The 25738-nt window shown below is 38.3% G+C and overlaps 1 protein-coding gene across 12 annotated transcripts in view; it reads left to right on the top strand.

Annotated features, from left to right (window-relative positions):
* The window catches only part of PDE4D (phosphodiesterase 4D), a 586915-nt gene that overhangs the window by 447449 nt on the left and 113728 nt on the right, over nt 1-25738 (top strand). For all 12 annotated transcript variants that reach the window (XM_040656476.2, XM_040656475.2, XM_004937252.5 and 9 more), the window contains one exon: nt 21227-21418. In XM_040656476.2, the coding sequence (XP_040512410.1) occupies nt 21227-21418 (192 nt within the window). The remainder of the gene's footprint in view (nt 1-21226; nt 21419-25738) is intronic.

The raw sequence follows: 25738 nt of genomic DNA, 5'->3' as shown, positions 1-25738 counted from the left end.
TGTGTTTCTTCAAACACAACTATGTTCTTGAAATATGGAGACCAGACTGCACGTATTACTCAAAGCTTGTGCACACCAAGGTTTTTATACAGTGACAAAATTAAGACTGCTTTTTTTATTAAATACCCTTGCTTATGAAGCCCATTAAACTATTAGCCTTTTTGTCTGTCACTGCAAACTGAGTCAATGATTTTAGAATTGTATGTTTTTCTTTTCAAGACAATCTCTTGGCATGATCTCATCTCTGTGTTTTTGTACAGCTGAAGTATTAGCCTTGCCAACATAATATCAAATTACTTTAACATGAATTTGATAAGAACTGCTGTCTTGAAATAATAAATGTTTTTAAACAAACAAAAGTGTTGTAATCCATGCCAGACAGAACAAATGGCAGTTTGACTCCAGCAAAGAAAGGGCACATACTCACAGATGCAGTACTTCAAGCTGCATCAATCAATCCAGTAAAACATACATCCTATTTGTTAGTCATTGGATGCAAACATACGATGTAGTTTTCTATCATTCACTTTAGTGTCCAGCTATCCATGCTCAGTTTTCCTGAAGAGATGATCCTGCTTTTAAAGCACAGTTTGTCCTCACATCTTCTCCTTCTGCACATATATGCTGATTAACAGGTCGTGGACAAAGCTCCATTCAAACTTAGCCAGAACATGAGACCAGCAAGGATGAGGCACCTCATTTTCTATCTCTAGCATTACAAGGAGAATGCTGCAGGCCTCATGGGTAGCCCACCCTGGATGTCCAAAAGCTTATTTACAGATCATTCAGCTGAGGATAAAAGGTAGCCCAAATGTTCAAATCTGGAGCAGTAATGAGGTACCTCAAAAGAAGTACTTTCCCATTTATTCCCTTCCATTACACCATGGCTGAACTAGTTGGCTGCAGTTTTTTCTAAGATGAGGGGCAGGGCATGCTTCTTCCAACACACTTTCATGAGAAGCACAGTTTCAGTGTAAGAGATGAACAGATTGTATTCAGCACACCAGAAGACAGATGGCTGCTATGTCTACTATGGCAGACATGAGTTTACTTGAAGTTGCAGCCTCGCATCTTCGGTGGACAGAAATACTTGCTCTCAGGGTATAGCTTATATAGTTTATTTTAGATGTCTGTCTCAAAAGGAGATGCGCTCTTGATGCCACATATTTTGTCAATGAACCCCCCCCAGAATATAATTAATACATATACATGGGATCTAACTTGTATATGAGCAATTTAATATGAAAATTCAAAGTGTTAAAAAATCTGTACTGCTTACAGCGTGTATGACCATGCATCACACTTCCGTAATTTACACCCTTTGTTTTAGTAGTTCATAATCTTATCACTATCATCTCAAGTTAAGTTGTATCTAAGTTAAATTGCATGTGTAAATTATATTTTCTTCTTCCCGTCATAAATTTTGTTTTAGTTAAGCCTTTTTCATTCATAAAAATCTACCTGCTTCTATTATGTACTGCTTGGCATAATTCCAGGCATTTTTGGACAAACCTAGCTCATACAGTCATACAGTAAAATACTCAGACCTCACATTTGAAAATACAAGGTCCAATGATGATAGAAAAGGATGTAAATTTGAATCCAAAGGTTCAGAAGTTAAAAAGTGAGGAAGAGATTGGTTATTTGTTTTTTACAGTCTCACAATTTGAAAGACAATCTTGTCATTCTTGAATACTTACTTCATTGTTGAATACACAAAAGATAAGTAAAGACTCATTTCTTACTCATTTCTTCAGATACATAGGCTGCAAACCAAAACTTTCCTGCATGCAGGAACCAAAAGAACTATATCCCTGACCAAGCAAGGGATAATAATATCCTCCAGATGGACCATACTGTTTAATCCCAGGCACTGCTACCCCCAGCAGGTACAGAAGTCACATTCTCATTGCCAGTCTGCAATTCTGTGCCCATGGGTTTTAGACAGCCTTCCTCCTAGTTATAAAATATGCCTGTAGTGGGACAGATACACCTAAACTACTGGTGAGAAACAGATTTTCAATCGTGCTTTAGTAGCAAATATTCAACAAATTCAAATACAAGATCTTGTACCTAGGTTGAGGCAACCCCCATTACCAATACAGTCTGGGGGGTGAAAGGACTGAGTGCAGCTCTCCTGAAAAAGATGTGGGCATACTGGTGGATGGGGAGCTCAACATGAGCCATCAGTGTGCCCTTGCAGCCCAGAAAGCTGTGGGAATTTCTTTACAGAGAGAGTGGTAAGGTGCTGGAACACACTGCCCAGAAAGGCTGTGGATGCCCTGACCCTGTAGGTATTCAGAACCAGGTTGAATGGGGCCCTGGGCAGCCTGGGCTAGTACCAGATCTGGAGGATGGTCGCCCTGCCTGTGGCAGGGAGTTTAGAACTTGATCTCTGGGGTCCCTTCCAACCTGAGCCATTTTATGATTCTATGAAAGCCAACCATATCCTGGACTGTATCAGAAGGGTGGCTAGGGGATCAGGGAGGTGCTCCTGCTCCTCACAGCATCATAGAATGATAGAATGTCTTGGGTTGGAAGGGATCTGAAGGACTATCAAGCTCCAACCTCCCTGCTGCAGGCAGGGCCACCGACCTCCACATTTAATACTAGACCACTAGGCCATAACTCTGCACTGGTGAGGCTTCACCTGGAGTACTGCATCCAGATGTGGAGTCCTCAGTACAGGAGAGACATGGACCTGTTAGAGCACATGCAGAGATAGGCCACAAAAATGATCCATGGAATGGAATACCTCTCCTACAAGTACAGGCTGAGAGCGCTGGGGCTGTTCAGCCTGGAGAAGGCTGTGAGGTGACCTGATATTGGCCTTTCAGTATCTAAAAGGGACCTACAGGAACAACGGGAACAGACTCTTTGGTAATAGGACTGTGGTGATAGGACAAGGGGAAATGGTTTCAAGCTCAAAGAGGGTAGATTTAGTTTAGACATAAGGAAAAAAGTGTTTACAGTGAGGGTGGTGAGGCACTGGAACAGGTTGTCAAGTGATATGGTGGATGCCCCTTCCCTGGAGACTTTCAAGGTGAGGCTGGATCAGGCCCTGGGCAACCTGATCTAACTGTGGGTGTCCCTGTTCATTGCAGGGGAGTTGGACTAGATGACCTTTAAAGGTCCCTTCCAACTCTAAGGATTCTAAGATTCTATAAAATAACTGTACATCTGGAGGACCATTCAGAAAATCTGGATTTCTGTACCAACACAGGTAGGTCCTCTGTGCTGCCCATAGGGCCATCTCCCCAGTGGCTCACTAAGGAACCTCACTTCTACATCTGTGAAAATCCATACTGTAAATCTTCCCCACAAAATTTATAAACAAAATACTTTTCAAGTTTCTCCAAGTTGTGCTGGCAACTTTTCACAGAACAAAAAACATCTTTTTGTTTTGTTTATTTCTTCTTACTCTTGAGTCATGTGTGTATTTATTTCTCATGTTTTGTATAAAGATGTTATGATAAGGCTTTTATCTGCCGAGGTTTCATGTACATAGGAAAAGGGAAATACAGAGGAAGGACGCCTGATAGACGGAAATGCCATTTCCCATATACTAAATAGATCTCATCCAATTCATCATTCTGAGTTTGTTATGTCTGAAATTGCATTTAAAAAAATGTTGGTAGGTGTAGCCGTGGCTCACAGAAATATGATGAATTAAATATGAGCATTTAAAAGTCAAAAAGCCTGCATTTCCTGTAAAAGTATAAGACAACTATCTAAGCTACCTCTGACATATTTGGTAATGGTAAAATTGAGCATATTCATTTATGAAAATTTACAATGAATGAAAATTCGAAGCAAAAGAACAACAGTATTGTCAGTGTATCTGCTGGTGATATATCAGCAGACATTTTTCAGTAGTACCAGCCCTTTAAGTCTCTTTTTGTTTCTGTTCTAATGTACTCCTTTGGTTACCAAACAGAAACCTTCACAGAATTACCCTGAGAAGGTCAGTAATGGGCAGAGTGAAAAACAACATGCATTCTGTCAGACTGGAAATGGAATTAAATCCTGTAAAGGATCATTGCTTATGCTGGAGAACCAAGATGCATTTTCCACCTATTTCCAATGTAATACAAGGTTGCTTGTAAGCATGTCCAGTGATGTGAAAACAATTAAAAATGTACAAAGGGCTGTTCCAGTTGAACATGCTTGTGTAAAATGCAGCTTGAAAGCAGTTTGTAGCTAGGCAGCTAGTCTGCAAGGAGCATTTAGTAGATGTTGCTAATGCTTCCAAATGAGTTTCAAATTTTCTTCATGTCCCCTTCAGTTTTTTTAAAATGGTATGAATTCTGAAATTGAAATATCCCACAATTATATAATAATTCAATTTTCTACTTTTCTTATTATCTCTTAACCACCTGGAAGTCAAACCATTTGTGCAATATACTCTGCTATCTCAAATAGACTGCACTCAGGCAATTCCTGCCTTCTTGTTTATTTGGAAACAAATCTGGGTTTAAATGGAAGAAACTCTATACTATACCCTCAGCTTATTTACAGCAGCAGACAATTGGGCTATTGGGTTTGGATTTCCTTTGCTTCCTGGCCTATAGTCTGGCTCTTGCTCCTTTTTTTTTTTTTTTTTCCTAAATTCCTTTGGATTTATTTACCATCTAATATCCACTGTTTCAGAACTCATTTTATTAGTGATTCTGAAAAGGTTGCACTAGAAGTGATGATGCTTTTCCTGCAAAATGTGGCTGAGAAGAGGAATTGTGTGCATGTCAGGAAGTACTGTGATCTGCTGCTTTTCAGTCTGGAAAACAGTGATGTTTCCCTGACTTCTTTTCTTTATTAGTTCAGTAATATAGACCTCTGTATGAATCAGATAATGAGATAGTAGGCATGTGCCTTCTGTGTCACCAGGGGGAAAACTTCATACTTAAATCACTTGGGCTGTTTTTTGTCTGTAACAGGCATAGTGATCATTTTGGCTGTTCTGTCCACTAGTTACTCGGTATTGTAAATCTAAATCTAATTTTCAATTCTGTCCTTGTAATTTAACAAAGGTGTTTTGGTTTTTTTTCATTTGAAATTTAGTATTTTTCTCTTAGCATCACAAGGTACAAGAAAACCTACAGTGTTAGGTGTACTGAGAATTAATGTTTTGGCATTATTTCTCATTGTCCAGTGCCTGTTTTGGCAGCTACTGCACTAGATCAGAGGCATTCAGTGTTCAAAGAGTTCACCATAGTTGTTTTCTCCTTTTCTTTATTATGTCCATGTCCTGATTTGATACTGTTGTCTGTCATAAGTTGCTAGAAGTTTAAAACACACAGTTAAGTTTCACAGGAGAGAGAATTCAGTGGTTTGGAAACTGAGGATGATGAGGCCATTTACCAGGCTGTTACCACAGACTATTAACAGAAAATCTATGTGGTATTCATCTTTCATTTGTACTCACATGAAGAGGAAATCTGAGAAGAATCAAGGAGAAATACACACAGACAGCAACAACAAAAAATTAAGTATTCAAGTGCAAATGTGCACAGCATGAAGGATCCTTTGAAAATCAGAATATTTTTGGAAGACATGATAAGAAAATAATGGATCAAAGCCAATAGGACTACTGTTTCAAAACTTGCTGATGATCAGTGGTAGGCAGTATGATCCCATCATTAATTGCTTGTATAAAATTAAATCCAGGCTGTGTTTCTTCTAGAAGAAAACTATTCAGTTACTCTTCTTTCATTGAGCCTGAAAAAGACGTGGCTGGATCAGCAGTATTGAACCTGTGCCCTTTCTAACCTAGTCTGCAGAAGTTTATTTTCTGATGTATCCTCCTGAAAATGCTGACTAAGCCAGCATGTGTTTTGGTATTTGGTTTAATGGTTGTCTTACTCATGAGTCCCCTCAGTGCTGTCTGAATTCCCTACTATTACGGAAAGATCTGTGCTTACCTATGTTTCTGTAGGACTGAAATGACAGTTTGTGTTTGATGCCTTTAGGTTCAGGACCTTTGAGAAAATGTAAAAATAAGTGACTCAGTTGATACTGGCACAAGAACTGTTTTATGCTTAGTAACTCTGATTCGTGACTTAGCTACTGACATGTATTTTCCATCCTTTAAGGGCCAGAAATTTGAGCTGGAAAGGTGGTAGGAAGTGTTTTTTGGACCTCTGGTAGTAGAGGTGGTGGCAGCTTTCATAAAATCTCAGCTAAAATGATTTACCTTTTATTACCGTGTTTCTCTTGGTACCGACCTGCTTATAACTTACATGCTCACAGTTACATACATGCATATGAGGCCCTCCCAGATGCAACTGACTTTCAGCTCTAGAGGTCTAAGTTTCCATGAAGTCCCTACTTGTGCTTATCAGCTGTTCCATTGTTTGTCTTTGATTCATAGATAGTAATTACATTTGCATTTTTGGCAATCAGAAAAATTGCAGCTGTGAAACAGTGTATTTTTCTTCTTATAATTTCCATTCTTGGAAAAAGCTGGGAATGTATAACTAAGAAAAGATCTTTTGTAAAGCCATCAAAACTTATTATCTTGGCCAAACAGCTTCTCCACCTTAGAAATGCATTCTCCCCTGTGTCAGCATGATGGCCTTATGACTTAGTTGCTGATATTCTGCATTTGCAACTGTCATGATTATTTATTTCAACAGTGAAACATAATTTTTACATATGCTGTTGGTACCATTACAAGTTTCACATGGGTGGGAAGCATGTGTTTTTACTTTCTAGATGACCAAAAATCAATTAATGTCTTAACCAGTCATTATTTTCTTACTGGTTGCTGATACAAGAAATGGGAGGTCCAGTATGATTCCTCCAACTGAAGGGAAAACATTGTAACCCTTTTATCATTAAGATGGACCAGCTGTAGACGACCTGGTCATTTCAAATACTGACCATGGTAGTACTTGGGCATTCGCTTCAAAATTAGAAATTATTTTAATTTCCCTGGAATTTAGAAATAGAGAATGACAAATTAGAGGAAAAAATTATTTTCCAGATCAAAATTCCTTGGAAGAGACTGCTGAAATGCAATAATAAAATAAAAAGTGTTAATAAAAAGTGCAATGCATTTATTCTAACTGCAGAAGAAAAACTTAAGGCTATCAGGTCTTGGAATATGCTTTTTGTCATTCCTTTATGGAAGTATTTTTACAGAGTTTTGTTTGACAGAGATACAGATGAGCCAGAAAAGATGAGTTTGCTGAATTTAGATCCTCTGCTGGGTTTCGTTTCCCTTCTCCACACACATATCCAGTCCATTCCACCTTTTCCTGCTGCTTTTCCGGTGTATATTCTGTATCATGCTGTGTTTTAATATAATAGTCTTGGTAAACAATGACTTTGAGAGCAGAATTCTTTGTCACTGCTGTATTGTCTCTGTGCAGCCCAGGAACACTGTCTAGTTTCACCTTAACTTCTAGTTTTCTTAATGTTAAACTAGCCTCAGATATAGTATTCATTGAAGCAAAAGAAGAGGCCCCAGTTGTTGAAGTTTAGTTTTGCAGAGTCAGCTCTTGTGCAACATTATTTGTTGCAGCTGCTTGGAAAATAAATTAAATCCAGCTTTGCATGAAGGATGGAATATAGAGACAATGGCAAACAATGCTGTGTAATACAATAGTTCATGAAGATTACACAGTGGCAGATATTCCCACTATTTGTTATTTCATTATTCTCAGGTGTCAGAGAATTGCATGACTGTTAGTATTTAAAGTAAAAGCAACCCTGTACATTAAAACGCTCCATTAGGATTTTGTTTTGCTTTAACCAAAGGATCTTTGTCTCAAGCATTCTTGTAGTAATCTCCAAAAATGTATAAAGCCATGAACATTCTGTAAAGATGTGCCCGTGTTTCTAAGTTGCAGTCATATTTTGATGCTTAAGTTTATTAGTGAAAAATACATTGGCATTTCACTTGTGCTACTTCATTCACACGTTAGAGAGGCCTGATAGAAACAATGTCGGTCTGTACTGCCTTCACTTTTAGCACACAGAGAAAAAAAAAATCACAGAACATATTGTACCTGCCTGTTTAATTGTCTGTCCTTTTTAATAGACCATCTTTCTCATGGAAAGGCAGGTTCAAGTGTGCCAGCAGAGAGCCACGGCTGGAAGGAAGAAAGGAAAAAAAGAGTAGCAGGGGAAAATATGTATGTCAAGATTTCATTAAGACAGAGCTGCCGGATTCCCGGGAGGTGGTGCTTGCCAAGGTGCTGGCACATGGCTGTGCAGCAGGGTTTGCCAAGCACAGATTTGGCCACTGTCAGGTTGATCTCCTTTAAACCTCAGTAATGCTTAATCTGCTGCAATAATTACTACTGTTTAACTTTTGGGTTTTTTTTTTTTCTGTTTGTTTGTTTGTTGTTTTTTGATTTATTATTTTGTTTTGTTATACTTCCATCATTCCTCTGGGGAAAAAAAAAAAAAGATTATCTCATTTCACCTGAAACTTCATAATGATCTCACAGAAATGTAGCATAGCAAAGCTTTCCTTCACATTCTTCCTGTCCTTTCAAATGTTTCCTGTGAGAAAAGCAGCAATACTTTTATACAATTCTGCCCCAAATCAACTTCTGATAGGTTCTTAAAAAGTAGTGTTTCTGTTATTTCCACTGCCCCGCTACTCCCAATAGAACTAATTTTAGCCCTTACAAAATTTATTTTTGCTACCAGATCTCGTAGCACTTCAAAAAGTACCCATTTTGCAGGTAGGGAAATGGAAGCACAGAAGGGGATAAAGTGATTCACTCAGGATGACTCATCCAGCGCCAGAACTGTTCTGTGTATCCTATTATCTTCCTTCAGTCCTGCAAAAGAAAAGAATGAACAAAGAATTTCCTGATAGCTTATAGAGGAAAACAGCAGTGTTCCTCCCTCCCTCTGCTGCCTGGAGGGCTCTGCGTCTCTTTAATGTTTTTCCTTAAGAACCGAAGACTTTGTAAATTCTGCTCCAGAATCAGAGTCGTGGTGACTGTGCACCTATGATTGCGTCCGCTGTGGAGTGTATAGCACCGTATGCGTGATGGGCTCATCAGGGCTCCAGGCATGCAGACTGAATTTAGCTGAAAGGCACTGCTTGAAAGGCATTTTTTATTTGGCAAAATTGTTGATTATTCCGGGAACAGTTTGCGGGGTGAAAAAACTCGCTCACAGTAAAGTATAGCTGGAAATGCAGCTTTTTCCTAAAGAAGCAATGTTATGCTCTCATATTTTTAGTTTTGCCCACTGGGGCAAGGAGCTGACATTTCTCTTTCTCTGGCTGTTAGGTTGCACATTTTGTAATGTTTCCAGAGTAACATGATCACCTCCTTGGCACCAGCAATTATGGCATGCCCTGTCCCAACCTTAGTAATGACATTAATAGCAAGAAAATAGGCTCTTGGAATCTAGTTGCCAAGCAGATTTTTTTGCACAAAGTGAAATGAATCATTCAGAATTTTTCCTGAAAAATTGAAGTAACTTAATGCAAAAGATGCCCCTGATTTACTTTTTTTTTATTTTCTGTTTGTGAACGGATGGAGTTTTAATCACTTTATCCCAAGACATTCTGTCATTTAATCATTATGATTTGATGAAATTTAGTAATGCTTTTGACAGTTTAAACACACAACCGTTTGGTACTAGGGGGAAGGCTTCAGTCAGATGATGGATGAGGAAATGCAACATGCTTTTCCTGACAGAGAATGGCAGCAGCAGAAGCAGTTCCAGCAGGGAAGATGGTTGATGGATGAGCACATCAGAAAGCAATCAGTCTGCTCCCCTCCCAGATTCTTAATGTGAACTGGAGCACAGAGTTCAGTCTCTGAAATTGGCTTGTGTTTACAGATAACTTTATAATTGATGGGAAAAGCTTGAATTGTCTTTGAATGTATTCATAGCTCTGTAGATAAATATTTCTGTGTGTGGCGGGCTGAACTGTAAATTTTAGATAGACATCGCTTTCTGGGGAGAATGCGATATTTTATTTTGCAGTGTACAGTGATTTTTTAACAGCTTAACATCACTCACATTTATTAAAAAGTGAGGTTTTTCAGTTCCTGTTTCAATTCACTACATCAAATCTGCTCCCAGGTTGGTTTAATACTGGAAAAAAAATGCCTTATTTCATGTAGAGCTTGTAAGCAGATATTTTTATTACCACATTCCTCAAAAGAAAGACTTATTTCTTTAGTGAGACATTCTAAGCTGCGTGTGTGGCATCAGGAAGACTAGCAGCTAGTGCTTTGTTCAATCTTGCTCCAGGGTAATTTGAGAATTGTTCTTCAGAATTTGTAGGCTTCTTCTCATCTAGAAAAAAAGAAAAAAAAAAACCTCTAAAAACTTAGAGTTGCTTAACATATGTAGTGATTTTACATCTTGTAGCATGTTTATGTTTTGTTAACAGCTAAAGCATTCTATTATTAGCATTTGCTTTCTGATTCCAACAATCATGTGCACAATAGGGATCTCACCTAAGTAAGTAAAACTTTATTGACAATCTAGGAGCACAATGAACAACATATTATAATGCTAGTTAATCATAATGAGAATATAGATGAGATGTTGTAATGATCTTGAAGTCTGTAAAAGATAAGATCAATCAAACATATCTTGTAATCAAAATGTAACATACATTTGTTCATCTAAGTACTAGCCTTTAGAAATCAAATCTGCAGCACTGCATTTAAAGTCTGAATGCTTTGGTAGTCCAATAGAATGGCTTTTGATAATCTACAAGAAGGTGGAGAAGAAAACTTGAGAAAAACAATGGCAAAATCAAGAGAGTAGAGATTATACCTGAGGAAGTATCTCTGCAACTGCACAAGCATGAGCACAGTAGCTTCATATGCAGCTCATTATGGTCAAAAAATCAAGCAAAAGAGAAAAAAATGTCAGTATTAGGATTGATTTAGGAACCTTTGTTTAGTCATGTTGAGCATAAATACGCTGATGAAGACTGAAATTGTAAACTTTCATTGTGGTTTTACTTCTCTGAGTGCACAGAATGAATGCAATCCAATCACAAAATTGTTTGAGTTGGAGGAAAACTTTAAAGGTTATCTAATCCAACTCCCCTGCAATGAACAGGGGCACACAGCTAGATCAGGTTGCTCAGAGTGGTCCAACCTGACTTCAAATGTCTCCAAGGATGGGGGCATCCACCACCTCCCTTGGCAACCTGTTCCAGCACCTCACCACCATTACTGTGAAAAACTTCCATTTAGTTTGAAACCATTTCCCCTTGTACTACTGCAACAGATCCTGCTAAAGAGCCTGTCCCCTTCTTTCTTACACCTCCCCCTCTGGATACTGAAAGGCCACTCTCAGGTCTCCTCAGAGCCTTCTCTTTGCCAGGCTGAACAGCCTCCAGCTCTCTGAGCTTGTCCTTGTAGGAGAACTCTTCCATCCCTTGGATCATTTTTGTGGCCCTTCTCTGGACACGCTCCAACAGGTCCATGCCTCTCCTGTACTGAGGACTCTGTATCTGGATGCAGTACTCCAGGTGAGGTCACCCCAGCACAGAGCAGAGGGGCAGGATCACGTCCCTCACACTTCTGGCCACACTTCTTTTGATGCAGCCCAGGATACTGTTGGCTTTCTGGGCTGCAAGGGCACACTGCTGGCTCATGTACAGCTTCCTATCCACCAGTACTCCCAGGTCTTTTTCAGTAGGGCTGTGCTCTGTCATTTCCTCCCTCAGCTTGTAATGGTAGTGAGGGTTTCTGTTATCCAGGTGTAAGACCTTGCACTTAGATTTGCTGAACCTCATGAGGTTCACCTGAGAAATGCTCAAGCCTGTCTAGGTCTCTCTGGATGGCATCCCATCCCTTAGGTGTGTCAACCTCAACACACAGAGTTGCTGAGGGTGCATTTGATCCCACTTCTGATGTCACTGATGAAAAAGTTACAGACCAATGGTCCCAGTACTGACCCCTGAGAGACACCACTTACCCCTGATCTATATCCGGACATTGAGCCACTGTTCACCACTTTCTGAGTTTTGTCTCACAATCAGTTCCTTGTCCATTGACAAATCCACACATCAAATCCATATCATTCCAATGTGGAGACAAGGATATGATGAGGGACCATGTCAAAGGCCTAACTAAAGTCCAGACAGATGGTATCAGTGATTCTTCTCTTGTCCATTAAGGCAATCATAGAAGGCCACTAGGTGGATCAGGCAGGATCTGCCCTTGGTGGAGCCATGCTGGTTACCCCATATCACCTTCTGTTCCATGTGCTTCAGCGTAGCTTCCAGGAGGATCTGTACCATGATCTTCCCCAGCACAAAGGTGAGCTCTACAGTGTAAGCAGATCTCTTAAAATTTATTAGACATTACAATAACATAATACATGATTAAAATAATAGAATAAAAAATCAAGAAAAAAATACCAAAAATGATACGTTACTGTAAATTATAATTTGTTTTGGACTAGTGATGTGAATTATTTTTCTGGCTTTTTAGGTGAATTTTCTCAAGGTCTATCATCATATCATCAGTATTTAAAGGCCTAATTATATACAGTATGAGCACGTACACTCAATATATGCCTTGGCATCTTTCCACCTCAGTCTCCTGACCTTTTTGTTTCCTTTAAAGGTTGTTGCTTGTATGTGGCAGAACTGCAGCTAGAATTTCAGAGCCCAAATCATGAAGTGGACCTTGACAGCTGTAGGAGCATAGGGATTTGGCAACAATTAATGATTTAACAAATATGCTAAACTAAATAAATAGCACAGAAACAGACATGCAAAACAAGCCCATCCCACAAATAAACTATCAGTATGTAGAGAAGGGAAGTAAAAAGGCATTCAATTAATCTTTTTAATGAAAAAAAAGAAGTACAAATATTAGGGGCTCAGAAACTCTTAATACCCTCAGTTTTTAACCTTTAGGAAATATATGCTATGATTTAAGTGGCAGTTGCCACTAATGTGTTCTGACAAGAGTTCTTGTACAGGTAGAAATCATATTTAATTTATTGCCAACATTATTTTATTGCAAGCAGAAGAATTTTACAGCAGTGTGAGAAAGATTGTTGCTTGTCAAATAAAATGATACCTCCTTTTCATAGAGCTGTCACTGGAACCTACAACAACACTTTCTTAACCCTAAAAAGACAACTGCAGCTTTTCTTATCCTGTTTGTTACTGTCCACTCTTCTCTGAAGATGGCGTAGTATTCTTTAAGATGTCTGTGAGTGCACATCACAGTGGTAAAAAAAACCCACATCTTATCTTCTGTGTTCCAGGTGCAGTCCCTGTATACATATATGCAAGAGTGAGGAACAGCTAGTTTCTCCTGTCAGCTTCTGACTAGGGTACTCTTTTCCAAAGATCTCTGACATTAAGCACAGGGTAGATGTAACCATATCGTCTGTGACTACACTGACTGTTTGTTGTTGTTGTTGTGGCTACATATGAAGGCTTCATGGAATTTTTTTCAGGATGATTCCCAACCCATGGCAGTGTTAGGCCTGGGGCCTAACATATCTGATTCCTGTATTCTGTGTGCTTTCAGCAGTACTGCAGGATATTGATTTAAATATTATATTTCTGAGGAATTGCCTCTTTTTTTTTTTTTTTTTTTTTTTTTTTGTGCTTGCTTCATCACGCAATTAACTGAGAAAGAACATAAAAGCAATTTGGCTGCTTCTGATAATGACATCCAACTGAATTCACTGAAAGAGGGAGCTGAGCTCTTTCAGCGAATTGGATTTTCCTTCTGTTGCAATCCATTTCTGATGTTATGTTCATTATGTTCATGTTATATTACAGGTTTCCTGAAAGAAGGGCTTTCCACTAATATCTTAGGGGAGCTACATGTTAGGATTAGTCATTAAGCTTGATGGATGGTTACATGTTTTTATAAATTGCTAGGTAAATGTTCTGAAATGCTCTGAGGTTTGGTTCCAATGCACTTAAAATAAAAGAATATTAATGCCAATTGAAATTACAGTAAATGCATGCTATAATCTCACACCCAGTGCAAGTTGGTTTTGCTTTCCAGTCTCCAAATCCTGCTCAGAAAGTAGTGCTGCAGAAAAAGTAGTGGGGTGGCTGGATCAAAAGTCAACTCAGAAAGAAGAGCAAAGTGTTGTTTGAGAATTTCTTGAAGAAATTAGGTTAAATGATTTTGAAAAACAGTTTTAATGTGCTTTAACATGTACAGCCCAGAGAAAGGGTATTTTAAGGATGGAAAATAAGAACAGATATAGTTAAATAATGGTTTAAGTGAATTGTTATCATAGACTGTAAATTAATTCATGACAACAGTAAAGCGGAAAACTATCAGTCCTGCTGACATTGCACTTCTAGGCTTGAGTCGATGTGGTTTTTAGCTTTCTTCACCTTAGATCATTCAAAAAGAGCTCTGATTTTTCAATATTCTCTGCAGATTTCCTCATTCAGACCTTGACCACAGATTTCACCAGAAGCCTTGGGGGAGCGAGTGAATGTGTTCATGGCCTTTTTTTAAATCCAAAAATGAAGAAACTGGTCGTAATGGGATTACAAGATAGAAAAATCATACAAAGCAACTTAAAATTATTAGGAACCCTGCAAAGATAACTTGGAAAATAAGAAACAAAAATATTGTTTCTCCCACTTTTTTTTTTTTTATTTTTATTTTGCATTCTTGTTATGCTGTGATAAGCCAAATATTTCAGTTTCAAAGAAGCATCAAAACATAGAATTTATGTAACAGTATCTGGAACCCGGGATTCATTTCTGTACGTTACATTAATACAAAGATGTTCATTTGCAAGGACCAAGCACAGAGAATAAAGAGTGCCAAGTAAAGGGTGATCATTTTTGAGGAAAGAATAAAATAAATAATTTTTAAAAGTCCTACTATGGTGGAGTAGAAGCAAATTAATTTTAAAACTTCAGCAAAGCCTCTACAGGCTTATGTGCCAAATATTCAGAGCACTGATGTTTCATTCAGAATAGCAAGGTGATGAGAAATACACCTTGAATTCAGTATCATGACACTGTTCAAAGCAAAATCCCCTAAAATAAGGAATAGACATTACAGGAAGCTCCTTGCTTGCAAACTTCATAACAAAACATGCAGCAGTATGGTTTGAGAGGCTGTCTCTATTTCCTAATTAATTCTCTCGCTTGAAAATCTTGAGTTGGAAGTTCGGACAGATAGTTGGAGTTCCTTTGTGAACATGTTTTGAGTAGAGTAATTCTTATAAATCTTTTTACTTCAGTCTCAACTTCCTACATGTTTTCTATTAGCCCATTCTTTGGACTTTTAATATTAGTATTAAGCCTTTAATTTAATGTCCTAAGCAGGTTTGCTGAGAGCAAAAGCCAAGTTACACTGCTAAAAGGAAACTTCATGAAACGGCATATTTTCTTCTTTTCCCTGTAGTCTTGATGCTGGAAAATCTATCCACAGTGTATCTAAAAATGGAGTTAACCATAGAGCTTACTTGCGCTGAATAGCTTAACTGGAAACCCAAAGCCACAAGTGGGCAGTTGGCCTGAATTCTCAAATTTACAGTGGTAAAAGAAAATTCAGATGTAGGTCATATGTTCCTTTTATTATCATTTGCTTACAACTCACTGAACATACAAACAACCTGCAATGGTAACAGGTTTTGTTAACTTTGATATCGAGAAAATAAAAATACCAGTTACATCACATATAAAGGATTTTTTTCTCCAAATTTGGAGTGATGGCAGGATACTTCTTCTTGACTGTCAGTATAAATATTTCTCTTCCTCTTCTCCCCCCTTCCCCCCCATTTCCTTCAAGTCTTTAGCTTTTGTTAGATGTGGAGGAGGAGACGGGAAAGAAAGTAGGAAGAGAAAACCAGATGTGGTCTGTCCTGCATCACTGCATAGAAACTGTCAGTCAGGAAACATTTTGAAAGGTACTAGACAGGGAATTAATGTAAGAAATGAACTTCAGGCCTGCAACTCAATTATATAAACACACTGATTTGTTTTTACCTCTTCTTTTTTTTTTTTTTTCCTACTTTTTTTTTAAATTCTGATGCTGCAAGTTAATCTGTTAAACATCTGCAGTCCAGTTAGAACCTATGACAAGGGCTGATTACTGGCAACTTGTCTCATTTTGATAAAGCAAATGCTACTTTTTCCTCATTATTAAATTCTGGAAAACTATTTCTGGCAACAAAAGAGAAATCCCAGTCAGCTGCTGTATCAATTTAATACTTCGCTTATTAATAAGAAATTAAAAAAAAAGGTCCAAGAGAAATCATAAAAACATAATCAAAGTGTTTGTCTGGTCTAGTTAATTAATATGAAGTGTGTCATCCATATCAATCCATATTTAACAAAGAAATTTAACAATAATTTGGTGTATTAGCAAATCTTTGGACAGATTTGCAGTTGGATTCACTGAACTCAGTGAATGTAGTTTGTTTTAAGCTGAAACAGAATTTAACTGCCTAAAATACATAAAAGAGAATGTAGTTCTTCGTATTGTCTTCAGATAATCCCTGTTCCAGAGGAAGATCTGTTAGTCTTCATTTGTTCCTTGCACATTCTTCTTCATTTATTTCTCTCAGACTGAGAGCTTGGAATCAGCGTCTGTCTTACTCAGAATGCTTTCTGGTAACAATATTTCAAGAAACTTTGTGCAGGGTCTAAGAACACACCCTGCTTGTCATATCCCTTCCTACAGAGCCTTTCCCTACTCTGGATTTTCATACGGAACTATGAGAAATGGGTGCTTGTGGCCTTTCTCTATGGCCATTCCCTGAGAGGGCCATCCAGGTGAGATGCCCACCTGACATCTATGCCAAGTTTTCTCAGCTCAAACATTCCAAGGAGCAAATTGGGATTCTGCATTTGAGTGAACCATGTGATCTTTCCATTACTCTACTGTCTACTAGCTGTCTCCTCTATGTGTCTATGTGTGAGCCCCTGGCCTGGGGCACAAGCTGTAAATAGCTTGCTCTCTTCTTGGAGATGTAAATAAAGTTTTACTACTTTGGTTTTGCTCTAAAGGAGGCCATACCCAAAGGAGGTTGCCGCAGGGGATAGCTTCAGTGAATTACAGCTTTTATGGAAAATAAACCCATTCAGTCTGATGGTGGGATTATTGCTTCCAAGTGGAAATACAGGATAGAACATCTGGGAATTCTAGACATTGAGATGGGTATGTAGATAACTGGGCAGGTAAAAGGTTGGGAAGACTGCTCAGCACTAGCACAATGGACTCCCATAACAGGAGACAAACTTAGCTTCTTCAGGTCTTGCTTCATCCTATAATGGTTAAAGATGGCCTTAAAAGATAAGGTGTCCCTATAGGATCAGTTAATTTCTCTTCCTCCCCATAGCTTCCAAGGCAGGAGAGGCTGAACCTAGTTAGAATGCCCAACTTACTAGGGGAACACCAGGAATGCAATTGATACTTATACAAAATCTACTAAATTCTTAATTTTGAGGTGGAATCCCTCTTTTACTATTGCTAACTTCTCTACAAAAACAAACAAAAAAGAATGGCAGTTAAAAGATAAAATTGCTAAGCTTTCAGTAGTAGGTAAGAACAATATTAAGATTTTCTTTTCATCCTTAGTTACAAACTCTTGTACATATTCATTACGATGCTATTACTCATTATGTAATGATGGATAATATTTTGTAAGTAAGTTTTCTCCTTCCTTCATTTTAGCAAGTTGCAGAGAGTAGCAGAGCAGTTATTTAAGAATTGGAAAGGAAGTCTGCAGAGGGATTCTTTGACAGTGTAGGGAAGTAGTGCAGTTGCTCACACTGAAGCAGTGCTGCTGAAATCTAGGATCTTCAACCTGTCCACAGATTCCCAGTATGTCTCAAGCAAATCATCAGTCATCTATCTCCCTGAAGATAGCTTGTGATGTTAGCACACTTCTAGTCCTTAGGAGCATGGGGAAGGTCAGCCATGAAAGTTTACAAGTCACTGAAGAGAGTTCACCACCTTTATCTCCTTCTCTGCGCAGAACCTGGACAATATAAAGTGGGCAAGACGTGCAAACACAGTGAATGGCCAAAAAAGGAAAAAAACTGATTTTCCATCTCATGCCACGTTTGCTGTCACTGAACGCTGGATAAGAGAGGCTTTGAAGATAAACAGTATCCAGCAATGTCATAACAGATTTAGTAAAAATATGCATGTGGAAGTTGCTGAATTAGCACTGTTTTTTGTAGCTTTAACATCTCTGCAGTTGCAGGGAAGCTCTGAACACAGAAATTTCTGTGATGCATTCTGTGCTAGATGCTCCTGTCAGAAAGCAGCAGCTCAGCTTTACGTAAGTCGTGCAGAGTGCCTGGCACTGGATGCAGGTCCGTGATATCTTTAAATGGGCACGTTAATGGGTCTATGAAAAGGTGGCAACACAGTTCTAGTACCCTCGTTAACTACGTCCACGCTCTTTCTTCCTTTTTTAAGAGCCTCCTCTATCAAAAAGTGCAAGGAGGCAGAGGAGTACACTAACAAAAGAATAACACTAACAAAAGAATGTGGTTTATCACTGGTTCTGCACTTTTTAAATTCACAACATATTCTCGCTGCAGTTTAAAACTTTACAAGAATGGAAAGATAAATATGAAGGAACCACATTCAACTTTCTGCAGCTTCTGCCCAGGCAAACTAGACAGTTTGTCCCATTCTATATCTGTCTCTCTCTTTTTTTTTTTTTTTTTTAATCTTTTTTAGGTGCATGCATAAAGAAAGCAACTTGTTCTCAAAGTCTTGAGTTCCCCATTCTGATTCTCTCTTCACTTGATGCAGTGTGATCAGTGCCTCCATTTCTTGCACAAGAGGCTCAAGATTCAGAGAAGGGAACATTTTATTTTCAACATACTAAAGCATTTTTCATTTAGATTTCTATAACCTTTTATGTCCAGAAGTGCTAGCACGTCTCAATAAGTTAAAGACACTTGAATACAGTAGCATTTTGGAAACTTTTTATACAGACACATTTTTGGCACACCAGTGCTATATTCACATTCACTCTTTTGCTGTAGCATGGAACACTTGTTTTCATTGTAGGTATTTACATAAAAGATGTTTGTTGAGCCAGATCCTAGCTGATTCACCTAGATCAATTTCTTTACTTTTGACACCCATCTAGTGGACACAAAAGAGTATCACAAAATTCCTACCACAAGAGCTATGTGCACATCTTGCACATGCAGTTATCTGGTGGTACAAGTAATGGAGCCTCTCACTGCCAAATAACTGTAACTTTTCATCTTTTTATGGTCAATATTTAATAACCTGACAGTGAAGTTATCCATGGAAGCTTGGCCTTAGTTTTTGACTGGAGAAAATAAAATTAATAAGGGAATATTCATATTGTGTCACAAAAGGCAGGCGAAAAACAAATCTGCAAATAAAACCGTATGTTACTGTAATCCAGTGAAATCCAACCTTTTATGTGTTTGAACAATTATGTCCACCATGAAGAAAATTAATTTAATATACATTCATTTTTTAACATTTTCCTGCTGAGCCAGTCATGTTTATCCTCATTTACACTACCCTTAAGCTTAAGTGTATATGTCTTAGTGTTAATTGCTAGTGAATTGTTTTGGAAATATCTATTGAAATTGATTTGTTTAATAATCTGTATTTATAACCTGTACTGGTTTATTACAGATTTTTATGGCTGATTTAATATATGCTTTGATTTCTACCTGCAAAATACTTGTTTAATGCCTGTTAAAAGCTGTTTCTTAATAACTTTTTTGGAAAAAAAAAAAAACCCTTTCTGAGGCAATATATAGGCAGAGTAAATTTATTTGATTAGTTCATTCAGCATGCAAAAAGGCTGAAGGAATGCTGTCACTTCAGTGAAACATTGCCACTGCTGACAAGGCAGCCTCAGGTCAGTGGTAGATAACAGCACGAAGCAAGCTGGCGCAGAGAGTAGCTTGTACCTGCTGTGACATGTGCCAGGCTGAAGTCTATCAACAGCTGATATGTACCAACTATTTTCTCTTCAACTTCCATTAGACATGATTGAAAACAGTGAATGTGAATCATGTGAATACTCTTTTCAAAAGGCCTATTTTTAGAATTGTTTGTTAGATCCTAAAGCTTATTGACACTTAAAAAGTTATGTGATAGATCCTCTGTTCATGCATCGTTCCTTTGTGCTTCAATAGCATCACTTCAGTTCCTGTTACTATGCTTAGTATTTGTAAACCAAGGTCTCATACACATCTTTTCTCACATGCTTTAAAACTAAAATTAATCTTCAGTTTTAGAGATGCAAACAACCAGAGAAACAGAAGTCCTCTTCTACTTCTGGCCTAGTAGAATGGGTGCACATTTTATCATATGCAGACAAAATCTTGCTAATCAGTCCTTCATGACTTTCAAGACTCCATACTGCAACAACATGAAATCTAGAAACTAAGCTACACACTCCAAAAAGACTCTTGCCTGGTACCAAATACAGCAATCAGACTGCAAAACAGCACAGGTTGCCATGAATGCATCACCCAGCGCTGCTTATCTTGCACTGATTTCTAATTAATTGAGTCCCATTCAAGGTCTTTGTACTGTTTTTCAGAGCCTTTTGTGGAACTCTCTCTGTCTTTTTTTTGTGTGTCTCTCATGACAGCAGTGCTCCCTTGGAACTACCAAACAATAACTAGAAGTACTAGACTGAAACTGCAAAGTTGAAAGGCATAAGACAAGAATGGTCACAGTAGTCATTCTGTTTGGCAGTGATCACAGAGCTCACTTCCTCAACCCAATTGTAAAATACTATCTCCCTCTAATGCATGCAAATACACATTATTCATGCTTGATTTATTTAGAAAAGACAAAATACATTCTTGAAGTATTTCAGTAATAATGAAGTATGAGGAATGGGTGATCCATAACAAAAAGAACACTGGCTACCTTCCATTGGGAATTGGAGTAATTAGGGTGCAGCTCAGGTGAGATGAGGCCTTAAGAAGAGAACTGAGTCATGCTTCTGATGTATAGATCTCATAGGTAATCAGCATACAAAGAAGCATATAGGTTCCTGCATTCCTAATAGTGGTTTGTTTTTTTCCCCTACCAAATTTAGCTTTCTTCAGACTTACTTTTTGGTTTACAGCCATTTTAAAGTATATTTCTTGTGTACCTTGTTTTTGCCTTAGCAGTGAAATTGACCAGATCGTGATTTCTCCAGTTAATGAGAAGCAAATCTGCGAGTGATAAATGTGCCAGAAGAGTGTTCGTTACCTTCAATATTCTTATTCCAATGGCACAAATCTTTTTATCCTTTCTTTTTACAGTTTCGATGTGGACAATGGTACATCATCAGGACGAAGTCCCTTGGATCCCATGACAAGCCCTGGATCAGGGCTAATTCTTCAAGCAAATTTTGTCCACAGTCAGCGTAGGGAGTCTTTCCTTTACCGGTCAGACAGTGACTATGATCTTTCTCCAAAGTCTATGTCGAGGAACTCCTCTATTGCCAGTGATATGTAAGTACATTATGAAATTCTTTTAGCATATGTTTTGGGCTATAATTGTGTGTACGTCTTTCCAGCCACAAGAAATGTTTAAAATTCAAAGAGAATAATCACTTGTGTTACTGACGTCATGGATAATTATTTCATTATTTATGATTTTATTTGTTTCTGCAGTATTTTGAAAGTAAGCTTATCATGAAGATGTACTAAGTTTCACAGAATTCTGAAGACAACCAATACTGATTTTCACAACACTAAAGAGAACTGTGATATCTTGGTTGTTAAGATTTTTTCAACTCAAGCTATAAAAATTCAATTTCTGCTTCAAAATATTCTCTTTTTCTTTTTCCTCCATTTATTTACAGTAGGTATTTGTAAGTTTTCAGATACAAGATTTATAATTTGTCATAGAATCATAGAATGGTTTGGGTTGGAAAGGACCTACAAATCATCTAGTTTCAGCCCCTTGCCACGGACAGGAACACCTTCCACTAGACCAGGTTGCCCAGGATCTCATCCAACCTGGTCTTGAAAACCTCCAGGAATGAGCATGCACAACTTTTCTGGACAACCTGTTCCTGCACCTCACAATTCTCATAGTGAAAAATTTCTTTCTTATAACTAATCTATATCTACCCTCTTTTGGTTTAAAACTATTACGCTTTCTTTTATCACTACAGTACTTGATAAAGAGTCCCTCCCTATCTTTCTTGTAGGCCCCCTTTAAATACTGAAAGATCACAACATCTCCCCAGAGCCTTCTCTTCTCCAGACTGAGCTCCCTCAGCCTGTCTTCATAGGAGTGGTGCTTCAGCCCTCTGATCATCTTTTGTGGCCCTCTTCTGGAAACACTCTTAATGTGTTTCATGTCTCCCTTCTGCTGGAGGACCCAGAGCGAGTGCAGTACTCCAGATGGAGTCTCATGAGCATGGACTAGATAGGGAGGATCACTCCCCTTTACCAGTTAGCTAGACTTCTTTTAGGATAGAATAGGAGAGGATCAGAATTATAGAATATATTCTGAGTTTGAAGGAATCCACAAGGATCATTAAGTCCTACTTGTTGTTCCACACAGGACCATCCAAAAATTCAAACCATATTAATAGAATATCCTGAGTTAGGTGGGGCATCATCCACCTTGCTAGAAAGCCTAATCCATTGTTTGACCAACTTCACAGTAAAAAAATTTCCCAGTGCCCAGTCTAAAACTCCTCCAGCAACTTTGTGCATCATGTCATCTGTGTCCAGCAGCAGAGCTCGGCACCTCCCTCTGCCTCCCTGCAGTGAAGTCACCTCTCCACCTCCTCTTCTGTAGACTGGACCACCCAACTGCCCTCATCCCCTTCTTACAGGACATGCCTTCCAACCCTCTGCCAACTGTGTTGCCTCCTCTGGACACATTCAAGGACCTTAACACCCTTTTATAATGCACACAGTATTTAAGATGGGGCTGCATCAATGCTAAATATAGCAGGAGAATCTCTTCTTTTGCCGGTCTGGCTGTGCTGTGTTAATGCACCCCAAAATGCAGTTCGCCCCTTGGCTGCCAGGGCATACTTCTGACTCATGCTGACCTGCGGGCACCAGAATCCCCAGGTCCCTTCCTGCTGCACTGCTCTCCAGCACGTGTCCCATCTGTGCCTGAATATGGCATTGCTATGTCCCAGGTGCAACACCCAGCATTATCCTTAGTTGAGCTTCTTGCTGCTGCTGATGAGAGCAGTGTTGGTCTCTTCTCACTGGTGACAGGTGAGAGGATGAGGGGAAATGGCCTGAAGTTGCACCAGGGGAGGTTTAGGCTGGATATCAGAAAAAAAAACTTCTTTACAGAAAGGGTGGTTAAACACGAATAGGCTCCCCAGGGAGGTGGTTGAGTCACCATCCCTGGATCTGTTTAAAAATAGATTAGATGTGGTGCCCAGGGACATGATTTAGCAGTGGGTTATTAAGAGTTAGGGTAGTTTGGTTAGGTTGTGGTTGGACTTGATGATATTGAAGGTCTTTTCCAACCTGAGCAATTCTATGATTCTCTGATTCTATGATTGCTCAGTGCTTCAGTGTCTCTAGAACCAGGACATGGTTGACTTTCTGGGCTACAAGTGCGCATTGCTGGCTCATGCTAACTTTTGCATCTACCAGTGCTCCCACATCCTTTTCCACACAGCTGCAGGCCTGTACTTACACAGCTTGTATTCACTTTTGAAACTGCCCCAACCCAGGTGCAAGACCCTGCACTTGGCCATGTTGAACTTCACCAGGCTTACAAGGGCTGAGCTCTCAAGCTTGTCCAGGTATCTCTTGATGGCATCCATTCCCTCCAGTGTGTTGACCATACCACACAGCTTGGTTTTGCTGTCAAACTTGCTGAGGATGTACTCAGTCCCACTGTCCATGTAACTGACAGAGGTGTTAAACAGCACTTGTCCCAGTACTGACCCTGGAGAAACAACACTTGTCACTGGTCTCCAACTGGACATTGAGCCGTTGACCACAGCACTTGAAATGTGACCATCCAGCCAGTTCCATTCATGAAATCCATGCCTCTCCAGTTTAGTGAAAATAACGTTGTACAGGACGTTATCAAACATCCTAGTTTTATCCTAGTCCAGGTAGAAGGTCAAAAATAAATAAATTCAAGAGAGGCAAAGAGAAGACCTTTGGAAAGTTATTCTGTCCTCTTTCTGAAGTAGAATATTTTTCTGTGTTATGCGTATCTTCTGTTAGTGAATCATAATTTGCAATTTTATGTAGATACCGGATTGGATGGGTAGTGGAAATCAGATGTTTGTAAGACAGTGAAAACAAGTTAAATATCCTATCTTCTGTCACCTGTAAATTATAGAAGTTAAGATTTTTTTGTTCATTTGTTTGATTAATCTGCTACAAATTTCACTACCAAATAGGTGTTTATGGTTCAGTTCTAAACTGCTAAAATAAAGGACCATCCTTACAAGTCTCCTAGTGAACAAGGGTGTAGAAAGCATTGAAAATCCAGCATTAATGTATAAAAAATAAAATAAACATCCTCTTTAAAAAAACAATTGCATTAGTATGCACAACAAAGGAAATTGGTTTTCATAATAAGTGAAATTTCATGTGACACTTTACTCGCAATCATTATAATTGAAGACTCCTATTCTCACCTTAGATTTTGTTTTTTGAAGTGTTAATTAGATCATCTATTTATAACTTTCTTCCCATGTAAGCATCAAGATGAACAAAACTCATGCCTTTACAGTTTGTTTAAGATCCATACATCAGTTAAGTACTTAGTAAGCTTTGTTCCCAGTGTGAACAATTTTGACTGAGACAAAATGAATAACACCAAGCCCTGTTGCCTTATAATTAACCAAAAAAAAAAAAAAAAAAAAAAAGTTTTCAATTTGTAACTGCAGACCCTCATTGAGCAAACCTTTTTCTGACATGTAACATTTCTTATAGATGTACTAAGGTCAAGCTTTTAGTGCTGTACTCTTGTAAGGGCACCATTTAGGAAGGTTTTTACATTCAGGCAGGCAGTCCAGGTTGCTGTATTGCTTAGATGAGTCATTTCAATTAAGAATTCAATTATGTTTCATCCTTGCACTCATAATCCTCTTCTACATTTCCTAGAATTCTGGGTAATATTTCAGCACATAACAATAAATTGAATTTAAAAAATTAATTACCGAAATACTGAGAACACATTCTTCTTTGGATATTTGTATCTATTCTTGTCAAAAATTTCTTATAATGCATCTGCATTTTAAGTTTATTGAAACTCACATCTGAATAGATTTCCACAGTCTCCTGCCATAGAAAAACTGGTACTAAGGCTAATACTTCAGCAGTTGTTTAAGAAATGTAATATGCAACTAGTTTTAACCATAATTATATGGTTAATCAAGTATCAGTAATCCTAAAAATGATGAGTCTGATTGTATCACAGAAATTAACTAAAGGAAAAGCAATAAATGCAAGGGTAAAAAATTCAAAAAGAGAAAATAATGAAGAAAATATGAAGAAAAAAGATTGTTAAAATAGACAACTCTCGTTCAGAACTTTCCAAAATAAGGTAGAGGCTGCAAGATTTTTCAGTGTCACACCAACATTCAGATCACTCATGATTTCTGTTTTGCATCAATATGCGTATTGAATGTTAAGTATTGCATGTTTGTTATGCATGGGAAAAATATATTACAAAACATAGACATCATTCAGGTAATGCAGGTGAATTAATTGTACATAGCAGTTTAACCTGGAATCCTCTAATTTTTCAATGTTTGCGTTATCAGCCTCAATACTTCACCATATGAAGCAAAACAGAAAACAAAAGGCATGGAAGGGATGTAA

This window comes from Gallus gallus, chromosome Z, assembly GCF_016699485.2.
Source record: "Gallus gallus isolate bGalGal1 chromosome Z, bGalGal1.mat.broiler.GRCg7b, whole genome shotgun sequence".
Lineage (NCBI taxonomy): Eukaryota > Metazoa > Chordata > Aves > Galliformes > Phasianidae > Gallus > Gallus gallus.
This window is presented reverse-complemented; position numbering and strand designations above follow the sequence as displayed.